The sequence below is a fragment of the Limulus polyphemus genome, unplaced genomic scaffold (genome assembly GCF_000517525.1).
Source record: "Limulus polyphemus unplaced genomic scaffold, Limulus_polyphemus-2.1.2 Scaffold233, whole genome shotgun sequence".
In the NCBI taxonomy this organism is placed as follows: domain Eukaryota; kingdom Metazoa; phylum Arthropoda; class Merostomata; order Xiphosura; family Limulidae; genus Limulus; species Limulus polyphemus.
The window spans coordinates 204,975-219,450 of NW_013665843.1; the positions used below are offsets into that span (position 1 = coordinate 204,975).

At 32.6% G+C, this 14,476-nt stretch overlaps 1 protein-coding gene across 1 annotated transcript in view; it reads left to right on the forward strand.

The window, feature by feature from the left end:
* Positions 1 to 14,476, forward strand: part of LOC106478617 (golgin subfamily A member 4-like) — a 239,261-nt gene that overhangs the window by 123,456 nt on the left and 101,329 nt on the right. Inside the window, exons 12-14 of the mRNA XM_022382242.1 lie at positions 407 to 622; positions 1,437 to 2,375; positions 2,548 to 4,731. Of these exons, the coding sequence (XP_022237950.1) occupies positions 407 to 622; positions 1,437 to 2,375; positions 2,548 to 4,731 (3,339 nt within the window). The remainder of the gene's footprint in view (positions 1 to 406; positions 623 to 1,436; positions 2,376 to 2,547; positions 4,732 to 14,476) is intronic.

Here is a 14,476-nt window from a genome sequence, read left to right on the forward strand (position 1 = left end):
ATATATATATATATATATATTTATAGACTTAATCTCTGATTATAAGTCTTTAATAATAATTGCCCAAGATTTTTTGAAACATTATTTTGCATAACCTTGCCACCTGTACATAAAACTGAATTTGAGACAGTAATTGTGAATTGTTTATAAAAGTTAATGTGTTAAACTAAAAAACCTCAACTTCAGATTTGTTGTGTTTTTTGCAGTGTCTTTAAATGTTATGTTTTCTCCTTTTTTTAAGTGATATTTGCAACTTTGTAAATGTCATTAGTTGCTTGATATATAGAAGAAAATACTTGAAAATCATACTGAATATTATTAACAACTTTGTTTCAATAATTTAGTTGTTACTCATACAGAAACATTTACATAATACAATTAATGTAAAGTTCCATGTTTTTGATAGAAAAAAATGGAACTAGATAGTCAAGTTACCTCACTGCAGGACCAACTTAAAGAGCAGGCCAAATGTTACCAGAGAGAGCTAGAAAAAATCAAACAAAGTCACCTGGAGTGTATTGCTATTCTTAAGCTTGGAGATAACCAGCAGACAGTACTTAAAGAAAAATTAGGTAGAAATGAAGAAAAAAGGGATATCCCTAAAACTCAGGTGGCTGGTGAAGTGAGTTATTTTTGTTTTTTGCTCTTTATAAGTTTGCTTGAGTTTGAAATAACTTATATGCTATAAACTTGTCTGCAAGACTTCATCACCAATTTGAAGTAGTTATTTGTTAGAATTTATTAAATGTTTCATGTTTGGGTTATTTTTATTAAGATACAGGTATAATAATTAGTTGTAATCAAGTATGTATCTTTTGAACTTTAGTAATCACACACAGAATATTTATTGAAACTTTTGCCATCTACTATGTATGGTATAGCAGTTGATGAGAAACCAATAATAATGAACATCATAAACTATAGTTGAAATTGCTCCAGCAATAAAACATTCTATAAGAGCAGACTATTTTTCAGAATAGTAAATCAGCAGTTGGATTAGGAGATGTATTTTCTCCAAGGCAGCTGTAAACAGAAGGATTCTAAAGTTGGAAACTTAGAAAGTTTGCAAAAAGAAATAGTCTATAGAGAAAGTAAATTATAAGAAAAAAGCCAGGCTTTGCAACAGGAATGTGGTCATTTTATAGGAATTAGCATCTCAAATTTAAAGAATGTGAATTATTATATATTATTGTCATTGTCCATTTTGTAAATACTCTGTAAAATGGAAAAAAAAACGTTTTTTCTATTTTAGATTACGATGTACAAAATCTATTACATATTCCATATAGCGTAATCAAGAGTATGAAAATTAATAATACACATATTAATTGTCAGTTTCTTATTGTTGTTTTTTACTTTTTATACACTTACATTTAAAAAATTATTATAATTCTTTTGTACATCTGGTTCATTAAATCAAAACAATTTTCTTTCAGGATTCTACTGGTAATGTAGAAGAAACCTATAAAAATGCACATTATATACAGCAGGTGTATTCTCTCCAAGACAGCTGTATACAAAGGGATTCTAAAGTTGAAAATTTAAAAAGTTTGGAGAAAGAAATTCATGATAGTAATGAAAAAGAACCAGATGCTCAGCAGACATATTCAGATCTTCAGAATGAACTCGTAAAAGCCCAAGGCTTTCTTCAAAAAGCTTTAGCAGAACGAGATAATGTGATTCAAAAATTAGAATTGATAAATCAGCAGTTAAATAATATATCCCAAGAAAAGTATGGACTGCAAAAACTTTGTGGTGATAAATCATCCAGCCTTAGTTCACTAAACTATAATCATGAAGCATTTCAACAAGAGAAGGTTGAATTAATCCAACACTTAAACATTGTACAAGAGCAGACTACTTTTCATAGTGAAATGGCTTTCAACATAAAAGAATATAAAAATGAAGTAGTTGAACTTAGAAACATGCTGAAACATTCTGAAGATGAAAAAGGGTCTCTTGTAGAAAAACTAGTTTCTCTGAAGAAAGAATTAGATGTAGTTAAGGAAGACATGAAAGATAAACATTATTTTGAAGTAAAATGCAATGAGTTGTCAGAAGAAAAGAATAAATGTGTATCAGAATTAGAAAGGATATCTGAAACTCAGAAAAGCTTGATAACTGAGAAAGAGACTGTAGAAACAAAGCTTAAAATGGCAGAGGAAAACTTAAATAATGTACAGACCACATTGCACCAGCTGTCTATAGAGAAAGTAAATTATGAAGAAAAAAGCCAGGCTCTGCAACAGGAATTGAACTTAGCTTTTCAAGAGAAGGAAACCATGAGCAATTACATTGAAAATTTAAAGACATCACTTCAGGAAGTTGAGACTGTTTTAAAAAAAGAAAAAATTATAAAGTACTTAAAGTTCAAAGTTTAGAAAATAGTATAAATTGTATAAAAACTGAAAAAGACATTTTGCAAAAAGAAGTTGTTGTCTTGAGAAGCTCTTTTGAAGAAGAAACAGTTAAATTATCCAAAGAGCTGTCTAACTTAAAAAGCAAATGCATTGATTTACAATTGGAGAAGCAGTATCTTGATGCTTCTGCTCAGGAATCAAAAAAAAAATTCAGGACAGTTATGAAAAAACATTGCATGCAGTTATGGAGGAATGGACTCAAAGAATAGACAAAATGAATAATGAGAATGAGAAGAATATCAATAGTGTAACTCAGCAGTGGAAAACATGTATTGAAGAATATGAGAATAAAATTAGAGAAGTAGAAATTTCCAGTGGTGAGCTTAAAGTTCGAGTAACAAATCTATGTCAAGAGCTCCAAACTACAAAAGATGAAGCTGAAATAAAATTTATAGAATTTTATAGGCAGCTTTTACATTATACCTTGGAAGATCCTATTCAGATAATAACAAATCCAGTATTAAACCAGTTAGGTTCAGGTAAATTGAATTACAAAGAAAAGTTAGATCTAATCACAGAAGGTATCAGTATTCTAATGGAAGATCTCTATTGTAAAAAAGATGTGTTTGTACTTCAAGATTCTTTGTCATCTCTTAACTTGAAAATTGAGGAATTCCAAAAAAAAATAGAATCTCAAGAAGATAAAATCAAAATACTCAAGGATGAAAAAAGTATTTTGGAAGACAAGCTAAAAAGCAATGAAATTCAATGGAAGGAACATGAACAATCCCTGAATGAGACTTTGAATACAAAGTTAAAAGATATGGAAAAGCAAGCAGCAGAAACAGTTGAAACTCTTAAAACTGACCTCACACAAGCACTAGAAAACATTAAAGTGCAAGAAATAGAATTTAAAACTAAGATGAAGGAACAAACTGACAAGCATTGCAGAGAAAAAGAAAACTTAAAATTGATTATTGAAAGGCTTACAGATGAAACAAATAGCTTAAAAAAAGATGCGAAAGAAGAAGTGGTCAGGCTAAATGCTGAAATCAGTGATATGAAGTTTCAGCTTGAAACCTCTAAGAAAATTATTGAGGAATGTCATATAGAGTTGGCTAAATTGGATGAAGAAAAAACATTGACTGTGCAAAATCTTAATGAAGAATGGAATAAAAAAATTAAAGAATCAGTTGAATCCTTTCAAATAATAAACCATCAATTTGAAGAATCCAATAAACAAATGCAAGATAATATCAGTATGAAAGAAAAAGAGCTTGAAAACTTGAGAAAGAAGTATGAAAATCAACAGAAGAAGGCAAATAATGATTTGGATTATCTTCAGATGCAAATCAAAGACCATGAAAATCAGAATTGTTATATGAAAGAAATCCACAAAAAAGAATTAGAAGCTCAAGAAGCAAAACACAAAACAGAAATTGAAAATTTGGAAAAAAAATTAAATGAGTTCATTAACCTTTCTGCAGAATTAGAAAATCTGCAACATAATTTGACAGATGCGGAAAAATGTATGGAAGAATCAAAAGCAACACACCAGTCAGAGCTTGATGAATTACAACAGCATTTACAAAGTAAGTTAGATGAAAAAACAACAGTGATTCAAAGAAAAGAAGAACTATTAAAAGATCTTGAAAAAAATCTGAATCACCAGAAGAGACAGAATTATCTTTTTCAAGCTAAGATTTCAGAACTTAATAAATTACTTGTATTTAAAGATCAAGAGATTGAAAAGTTTTCCTCCTTTAAATCCAAATATGAATTAATTCAGAAAGAGTATAGTGAAGCAAGACTTGCCATGAATGCTAAAGAAGATGTCTATGCTTCTAAATGTGATGAATTGCAAGAACTTGTTGTGTCTGTAAACCAGAAAGATAGTGAATTGAAATTACTAACAGATCAATGTGAAAAGCTGAAGGAAAATTTAAAAATGTCAGTTCATAATGAACAAGTGCTACAGGAAAAATTACAAGACCTCAAAAGTCAGTCTAATGATTACAAAGATACTGTTTCTAAACTTCAAAGAGAAATTGAATCTAGTCATTCAATGTCAATACATTCTTTAACTGAAAAAGAGGCTGTGATAATTGATTTTAAGAATAAGTTGTCAACAGTAACAGCAAATTATGAAACTTTGCAAAAGAGATTTAAGAATCTAGAAGAAGAACTTCAGGAAGTGCATAAAACACTAGATGTTGAAATACAAGAAAAAGACGTAGCATTGAAAAATATCCAGAAAATAAAAGAAGAAAAGAAAGAAATGGAGGAAGAATTCACTAAAATGACTGAGGTCAACCAGATGAAACTAACTGAGCTAAAGAAGAAAGCAGAAGTTAAGTTAGCTCAAATAAAGGTACAATTTTACATTTGTGACAACAAACCATTATAATTTTTGTTCTTTTATAAAGTTATGACAACCTAGGCTTATTAGAAGCTTCTTTAACAAACTTCACAATTTCTTTACAGTATATTAATGTTTAGTTTTTCCTAATAGAGTAGACATCCAAAATTAGTTTGAATTTCTGGCTTTTTGTCTGTCCACTTATCATTGAAATGTTGGTTGTAATTTAGATAATACATATTTTTTTAAAATATCATGGATTAGAGTGAAGAAAACTGCATGGTAGTGTAAACAAACAAGGAAAGACTCACAGTTTTCTGTATCTTGTACAAGTTACAGGAAATTTGTTCATAATGAAATTTTTGTTTGTGCATTTTAGATCTGCTGTTTTGTGAACTGTAGTTCTGACTGATTTCTCTTCAAGAGTGAAAAAGAAGGGCTTCATTGAAATAATTCTCCAATTTATCTTTCACTTTCTCTGATTTATGGATTTGATTTAGATTGTTTACTATATTGGTGAACTTTCTATTAATCTTTGTTGACTTTTGAAAATCTGAGCTTACTTCTAACTACAGTTCTGTTTCTGTCATGCTGAGAAGTAGTTTGAATTTATCTTTAAATACATCATAAGAACAATCATCTTGACTGTATGGCCACCGAACCTAAACAAATCTTATAATAATTTTCAGAATATATGGACTTAAGACTACAAGGTTTTGCTTGTTTGAAAATGTGATCACTTTCATCAGATTTCTGAGTTTAATTTGTTTGTTTTACCAAATGCTAGTTCTTGTTCATCACTGTTCTTGGTTAGAGTATGTAACTTTATTATACTTGTCAGACCATTTAGTGCAGGATTATGTGAAGCTTGTCTGTGTTTGAATCACTTCGTTAGTAAACCTCAGTTACTTTCTCCAATCTCCCTGCCAGTAATTTTCAATATCTGATAATGCTGTGATAACTTAGGTTGAAAGATTCATGTAATGATATATCACTTTAAAAAAAAAGTAGCAGTTTTTAATCTGAAGAACACTGCACTGCCTACTACCTTCATGCATCTTAATGGGTTTTCTTGACATTTTTCAGCCAGCGTCAAGTTTTTAGCTATTATCAAAACCACCAATAATATATAATGTGTTTATTATGTCTTTGCTGGACAATTTTTTATTTTCAACTCTGGAACTTAATATGCTACTCATTTACATGTCAGTCTCAGAATATAGCAGATTTAGTGTGGTTAACATATTGTTATCTATTCTTTTCTATGTTCACTCATAAGTTCTTAAAATTACATTATAAATATATATACATGTGTATTGGAAATATGTGTAATTTACCATATATGCCTAAGCTAATCACTGTGTCACTCATTATTCTGCCAATTTGTCAGTATATAATAATAATTGGTATGTTACATTAAAAACAATTTATTATGAGATGTCATAGCATATTTGTATTTTACCTGCCCAAACTTCTATTTATGTTTTATGTGGAGCCAGTCATTCCTTGTCTTCATTAACAGTCCATTGCTCTCCCACTGTAGTTCTATACATGTGGGTAGAAAGCTACATTTGCTTATATACCATTTGGTTCCTTTTACTTTTCAATCTTCAGGTGATAACCAGATTGAGTGTAACTTTTTTGGAGGTCAATTCCTCTTCTATTTCAGATTTTGCTCATTTCCACCTGCTTTGGAACTTTAGACCAAGAGGTTCCTGCTGTAATAGCTACTCAAGCTATCAAACTTGTAAATTTCTGTCTCTGTTGTTCAGTCCCTTTTGTTTTGGGTTTCCAATAATATAGGAGTTTTAGAGACCTATAATCAATTTGTTTAGATTATGTTTAGGATGGGTAACACAGTTAATTTGTTTATATTGTACTTATGCTTAGATAGGATTTGGGCTTAGGCTATGATTTAGGTGATTAGATTGGTATATTATTGTTTTGAATAGGTCTGAATAGAATTGGAATTAATCCTAAATTTTGTTTTAAAAAAGCTAATGTGAAGTTTGGCTACAAAATTTTAGTAATTAAAAGCCATAGTGAAAAAATGTGAAATAGTTTTCAGAATCCATTGCTTATATCAGTGTAATAAAGTTGGGATCATACTTTGAATAGGTATTTCTCTTCTGATAAATTTCCAAAATTGGACTGTCACAATTCACTTCATCAATCCATCCTTGCTGTCTTACATCAATTTCCAAGGTGGATTTGGTCTCTGGTTCTGTGTTCTTACACACTAACCTCCTTTTTTTTTTTCTTCTCTCTCTCCATTTCTTTGAAACTCTCGTATTTTGTTTGTGTAGTACTCACTCACACTTTCTCTAACAGAGAAATTTTTAGGTATCCACAGATTCTATATGTAATGCAGAAAATAATTTTAAACTTGGATAGCAAAGGACAGAAGTTAACAAATAGAACAAAATCTTTATCCACAATGACTGACTGGCTTACAACTCTCCATTGACTTTTAATGACTGTTGGGGTGAAGGAGAATTTTTGTAAATATCTGTACAAGACAAATACAAGAAGAAACCTGATTTACATTGCCAAAGTTTGACAAAATGTAAAAGTGTGATGTACAAGAATCCAATGCAGTATATGTCACCAACTATTCCAAATAACATTTATAAGGGAAAAAAAAATACCTAACTCATATCAATATTTTTTATATATTAACACTGATGATGGAATTTAAGGAAATTCCGAAACATCCATGTTAAAAATGTTTTTTTGGTATTACCGTGTTTTTAATATTTATTATAATTACTTACTTTTGGATGGACACTTTCTCACTATTCCCATCAATTTTAGGTTTTGCTCCTTCAGAATAAACAAGTTGCACAAACAGTCAAAAAAACAGGTTAGCATAAACATTCTCAAGGACTTGAAGCCATCATACTGTTCATGAAAATCTTAAGAATTTTCTTAGAGAGCTGGGAATATTAAGATTCACAGAAAATTTCATAATGTGACATGAGGAGAAAGGCTGAAGTGGAAAAAAGTAACATTCAACAAGAAACCATTTAGTCTTTTGATGCCATTTCTTCAAAGACAATCTTTATTTTTCAGAAAACATTAAGGTTTTCACAATCTCTAAACTCGCACAATGTTGACCTCTATTTCTGCAAATAGTAACTCATTCAATAAACAAATAACCCTGTTTGAAAAATATAAAATAACTGTCCTAACTGGAATCCCAGATAACTTTTTAAGCTTCAGTGAGATAACCATCTTACCCTTTTTATCATAAAATAAATTAAGTTACCTTTAAGAATCTGTTCCTATAAGATAACCAATCCTTTCCTAAAATGATTCTAGTAGCTCTCCTCTGAAAGCTTTTCAATAAGTTAGTATACTTTCTTAGATAAGAAGACCAAAACTGTACATGGATTTCCATATGAGTTTTAACTAGAGTTTAGAGATAATTATTTATTTGAGCTTCTATCAATATGCACTAAAATTATATAGGCAATAGAACACTGTCTCAGTGGCTTGAGTGACTTATCTACTACTATTCCAAGATCCTTTTCTTCAGTCATAATGTTCAGTGGGTACCCATATATATTGCATTATTAACTTGCACTTACTGTAATTAAAGATCATTTGTATTGCAGAGAAAAATCCTAATTCTACAGCTCTTAACTGAATTTGACATAAAGAACAAGAATGTATATGAGTTATACATTGTGAAACAATATTTCCTACATACAATCGAAGATCAAAGACGTGATTAGTATGGCACTCTTAACTCTTTCATTACAGGCTCTGTCCTTGGAACTGCACTAGTAACCATTTTGTGCTTGTTATAGTTTTCATGCTATAACTTTTAATACAGTAATCATATCTTCACAAAATTTTGCAGATTATCAGTAAACATTACAAAGCTTTTGTATGCAAAATATCAGATTTTGTTTTATAAGTTCAGGATTTTTTAAGTAATGTTTTTCTCATGCCCTTTTTTCTTTTCAAATGTTTACTGTCCAAAGTAATTTTGATTTTAAGATTAAAAATACATTTATGCATCAGAAAATTTTAAAATTTCACATGCAAAATCTTTATAACCTCCAGATCATTACTAAACTTTTTTTTTAGAAAAAAAGACTTTAAATTTTATTTGTAATTTTCACTATTGTATTTCTGTATGGGTTTAGTTGATTTGACCGACCCAATAACCACCATAAAAAATTAGTAAAAAAGATATAAATTATGCTTTTTTTGGTTCTAGAAGGACTACAGATTATAACATTACAGAAATTGCAGTGATGCAGTGCACGTACACTCATGTTACTATGTCAAAAAATTTAAAACTGGCATTTACTAAGTGATCTGTCTTGGTTGTGTTCTAGTGGGCCAGTATTTTGGAAAATACAGTCACATATCAGTTATAATACATTATACAAGTACATTATTACTATTTATATTAAGTATATTTATAAACAATTATCTCTGCTAGTTATGAACTTTGCACTCACTTGCTGCTTGCCATAAGTTGTAAAGCCGTATCAAATTTTGCATATGGAGGATGTAAAACAAAATTATTTTTTTAGGTTTTATATATACATTTTGAAATAACAAAAAATCATATATTATTATATCAGTACCACAGAATTTCACTATAACTTATCCAGCATAGTAACTAAAGCTGTATTTGGGTCTTAAAATATATTATTTTTTGGGCTCGCTAATATTTTACTATACTGCTTGGGATCTAGCATGAAGAGAAAGAGTTTCTTGTGCAAATACTTTGCAGAGGCTGAAAAAACCATTAGGGGGGACATTCTGAGCTTTTGAATGGTTATACACAGGTCAGTGGGTGAAGTAGGTGTACAGAAGCAAGTATTTTAAAAAATGGAAGAGGTGGGTGAGGCCACCTTGGTTAATTCAATAAATATATTAAAATAGAAAAGATAGGAGGTTCTTATCTTATATTCTAGGTTGTCAATATTGGTAATTTCAGTATCTGATTCATAAGAAACTATAGACTTTGTAGTTGGACATCACAAACATAATTTGAACCAATGCTGTATTCAAGATACTACATGACACACAAATATCGATAATCCTCTATGCTCTTCCTCATTCTCCATTGGAACTTTTGTGTTTGTTATATCACCTTTCCTAGAAATCCCTGTTCCTGCTCATGCAAATGTTTTCATTCTGATGTTTTCACTGCATTTTTGTTTTCTTAGTTCATATTTTCTCTTTCTTTTCTGATAGTTCCCTTATGCCCAGGACTTTGGTTGCTTGAGATGGTACTTCTATATTCACACCTTTTTCCCTTCCCTCCATTTCCCACCTTTATGACCATTCCGATCCTGCCTGCCTCCTTTGCCCAGTCAGGGGCCTCTGATGGTGCATGGCACATACTTCTCCCTTTTGTGTTTCCTGAGTCCGTTTGTATCTTCCGTGAAATCCTCATCTCTCCCATGACCTTTTTCCCATTACCATTCCCTAATGGATTTGCCATTTAATTTGCCTGGCATTTTCTTCCCTTTCTCTTGATGATTGTCACCTTTTTCATGTTTTCTTCTCATCAGATCTATCACCTTACTATGTCCCTGGCTGCACATTTCCATCTTCCCTTGGAGGACATCATTAGTGATGTAACTTTTTCTGTGGGTGGTAAATACTCCGTTCATTTTCCTTTTTCTTTGCAGGGGCCTTTATCGCATATTTGAATCCCATTCCATGGTGCGTGTTGCCTAACCAGATATATTTAGTCTTAAATCCGCACTGTATGACCTGTGATCATATAGTATGCTAGATGACAGTGACATTGAGGCTCTTCCTACTGCAGACCTGATGTATAATTCCAGATGCTTCCAGGTGTTAGCTGATCAAGTCTGTCAGTATGTTCTCTATTCTTTCAAAATACAATGTCATAAAACATATCCATGTCACATAACACCCACCTTTGAGATGGGGTGTTCCACAGAACTGCTCACAGGTATCCTTCACAGTCATTTACTTCCTAAATGTTCATCCTGGACAGTTCACTCATGAAATAACATGAATAAAGTAAACAGGGATTACTGATCATCTCTGATAATCCCTGGCATTTGAGGCTCTTCCTACTGCAGACCTGATGTACCATTCCAGGTGCTGCCAGGTGTTGGTTGATTGACTCTGTCAATATAATCGCTCTGCTTTTCATAATAGGGTATCAGGGTCACCTATTACACTTTCTCTGGTGCTAGGGTCCTCCTGACTCTCCACTGCACTTTTTCCCTCCTCCTTCTAATGGACTATGGGAGTCCTTACCACTTACCAGTTCCTAGTTGCTGAGGTGGTGGACCATGGAGACTTGTCCTCTTGAGTGTGCACAATACTACTCAGTTGAGAGTAGGGCAGTGGCATTCTGCTGGTGTAGATGGTAAAGCCATTTCTACCATGAACCTGATGTACAATTCCAGATTCCACTAGGTGTTGGTTGTAGCACATATTGTAGCACAACATAAATTTCAATTTGCCCCTCTGGCTGAGGTACCCTCTTTCCTACCATCTACCATATGTTGGTTCCCAGGGATCAGGTGTTGGTTGGATCTGGACCAGCAACATAAATCCTCTCCTGGTGTTTGGATGGTTACTCTTCTACCGTGGACTGGACAAAAATTCCCAATGTTGCCAGTTTTGGACTGGTGATGTACATCACCTGGGCCCTCCAACTTCCTACTATTTGCTGGATGTCAGTTCCTGGTAGATCTGGTGTTGGTTGTGTTTGAGATATGGGACTGCAGAAGCAGGTTCCTGGTACGGAAGCTCCTCTTCCCTGCCAGTACCTGTTCTTGAGGTGAAATGTAGAGGACCCTCTTCCTACTGTGGAATTGATGTACAATTTCAGATGCCACCAGGTGTTAGTTGAGGTTGATCTCCCCTTTACGGTCTGTCACATCCTAGCCACTCTACACTGGGGGGTTTCATTTTTTCTGTAATTTTTATTAGTGTCCCCCTCCTTTGTTTCTGCCCTTTTAGCGGCACATTACTAATGGGCAAATATTATACCTGGCTCAGAATTCGTGTGGTTTCCAATGGGTGTGTTGGTTTTAGCTCCTTCTCACACCCCCTGGTTTTCTTTTAGGTGCTTTCTTAAAAGGTAACGTCTTCTCACTGGCTTTCCACCTGTACAATGTGGGATTCTAGCTTTTTCTGAGCGGAGATAGGATATCATGTTGAAAGTTAACATTTTATTAAACTCAAAATGTATTTCCATTAGATACATACTTTCTCTCACACTTTCCACCTGTCTTCCCCACTTCTGGTGTGGTTTGGTGTGATATGACCAACTTTGAAGTGGTTAACAGTTGTAAGATTAGAGAGTGCACTAGTTGTGATATGGGTAGTGTTGCACTACTATTGGTGGAGGGCTGCTGCATAATCATTGGCATGTTAGTATGCAGAGATAAGTGGGAGTATAAGTGGCTAGTGGCGAGAGGAGGTAAATATCTTTTGCAAATACAATTTCAGTTTCAGAAAAGGTTAACTTTGAAGACCCTCAGTCATCTGTACCTTCTGTGCACTTAGGTTAAACCTTCAGGGGGAAGAACTAGATTGGCCATTCTGAATGCAATATATTGTGGCAGTTCTCCTTCCCAGGCCTGTGGCATTAATGGACCTTTGCACTGCAGTGATTCTCAACCAATAAGTAGTCTTTTATGGCTCACTAAATGGAAGTTTGAAGAATACTGAATTATGGAGTGTATTTATGTTTCTCTCTGATCTCTGACTGAGTTTGTCATAAAAGAAACAGTTGGAACTGCAGAAGTTACACAAGAACAATCTTTATTAAACCAACAACAATCAAAGTTACGAACCCAAAACAAAACAAGGATAAGTGTTAATGATGGGTGTGTGTTGAACTGGGAAATATCAAATAAAAATAACACCAGTAAGTCCAATGAAACATAAGTACCTAAATTCTCAAAATAAATTTAAACTTGAATTTAGCAGAGGTTAAAGTCTAAAACTCTATAATCCAGCTAAAAGTAAAAGTTAAAAGTTACTTTTATAGGGGCAAACTTAACATTAAATATAAAACATAGTAACATCAAATAAACCATGTGTGCACATGACTACATGTTGCAAATATTATCCGAGTGCAAGGGCAGGGAATAAAATATCTGGGTTCGCATTGCACTTTGTGAATCCAAACAACTCCAGTTGTGAATCAGTTTCCTCTTTGTTTAGCATAATGTGTGAATCGTTCCTCTTTCTTATATGTTGTCTTCAAGACCTCCAACAACACAGTGGAAGTGCTGTAATGTTTCAGCTGATGTTCATATCCTGGAAATTTTCTCCAAATGGCACATACAGTATTTTCACACTTTCTCATTCACATATTGCATACACATACACTTTATAGCAGTCTGTTCATGACATTTGGAATGTGCAAGGTCAGTGCCTGCAGCCTAGCCAACTAGACTAGTCTACGTACGTCCAGTACATGCACTGCACGTTTAGCATTGAGCTGGTTACAAACTCTTTCAATACGAGCTCAGTCCCATGTGACCATTTTTACGTGTATATAGTTTAAATACTTGAACTTTTAATACAGTATATGTATTTTTACAAAATTTGGCAGATTTTTAGTAAAAATTACAAGTCGTTTCTACATAAAAAATCAGTTTTTAATGAAGTAGCTGTACTAAAGATTTGTCTGTGAATATATCAAGTCCTTTTTTCACCAGTCTGAGTGTAAAGTGATTTCCATGTTAAAATTAGAAATGCTTTTCTTCATTCCAAAAATCCTAAATACATTTCAAACATTTTTTTTTCTGTAAAACTTTACATTTTATCTGTTATTTTCTCTACCCTAGCCGTATACAAGGTTGGTCATTTTGACCAACCTCATAACTACCAAAAAAAACAATCGAAATTAATCAAAATTAATCTTTTTTTTTTTCTTTCTAGAATAACTTGAAATTGTAGCATGAAACTATATTTGTTTATCCGAAGTAGCTTTAAGCTTGTGATTGTATACATTTATTTTTACTTCAATTTTACTGTTTTATTGCCCTTTTAACTGTGTCTAACTACTATTATAAGTTGTAAATCACTTAGGAAATGTGCAGCTCATGTTATGCTTTCAAATTATATTACCCACGAGCTACTCCAAACTGCTCACATGCGTGCCTTGTGAAAATTTTTCCTTATTACTTTTATTTATTTTACCTAATGTAACCTTAAGTAATCTAAAAAGTTTCCTATTTTTACATTTTAGTTATTAGGTTGTCAAGAAATTAATATCACCTTTTGGAACACTTTAATTAACCACCTTCTAAAAAATGTACTTCATGTATAATAGTTAAATGAACTACCTAAACGTCATGTTAGTGTAGCCTATATAATATGTAAAGTTTAGTATACTCTAATCCCTTATAGTTATGGCATATGATGAGTCACACATTTGGCTTGTAATGCTGTTTGAATACAAGAAGGGAAACAATGCTTCTGTAGCCACAAAGAATATCAAAGTTTATGGAAATGTTTTGAACGTTCGAGAGTGTCAACAATTGTTCAGCAAATTTCGTTCAGGTGACTTTAGCTTTAAAAACTGTGATGGCAGGGGCCGACATATTAGAATTCATATTGATGGTCTGAAGACACTTTTTGAGTCCAACCCAAGGCAACACACTCTTGAAAAAGCCCTGAAATTGCATGTCTCTCATGAAACAATACATAACAATTAAGGAAAAAGGGAAAACCCCATAAAAAAGGGGTTTGAGGTGTTTACCAAATCTCCCATTGAAAACGGTTT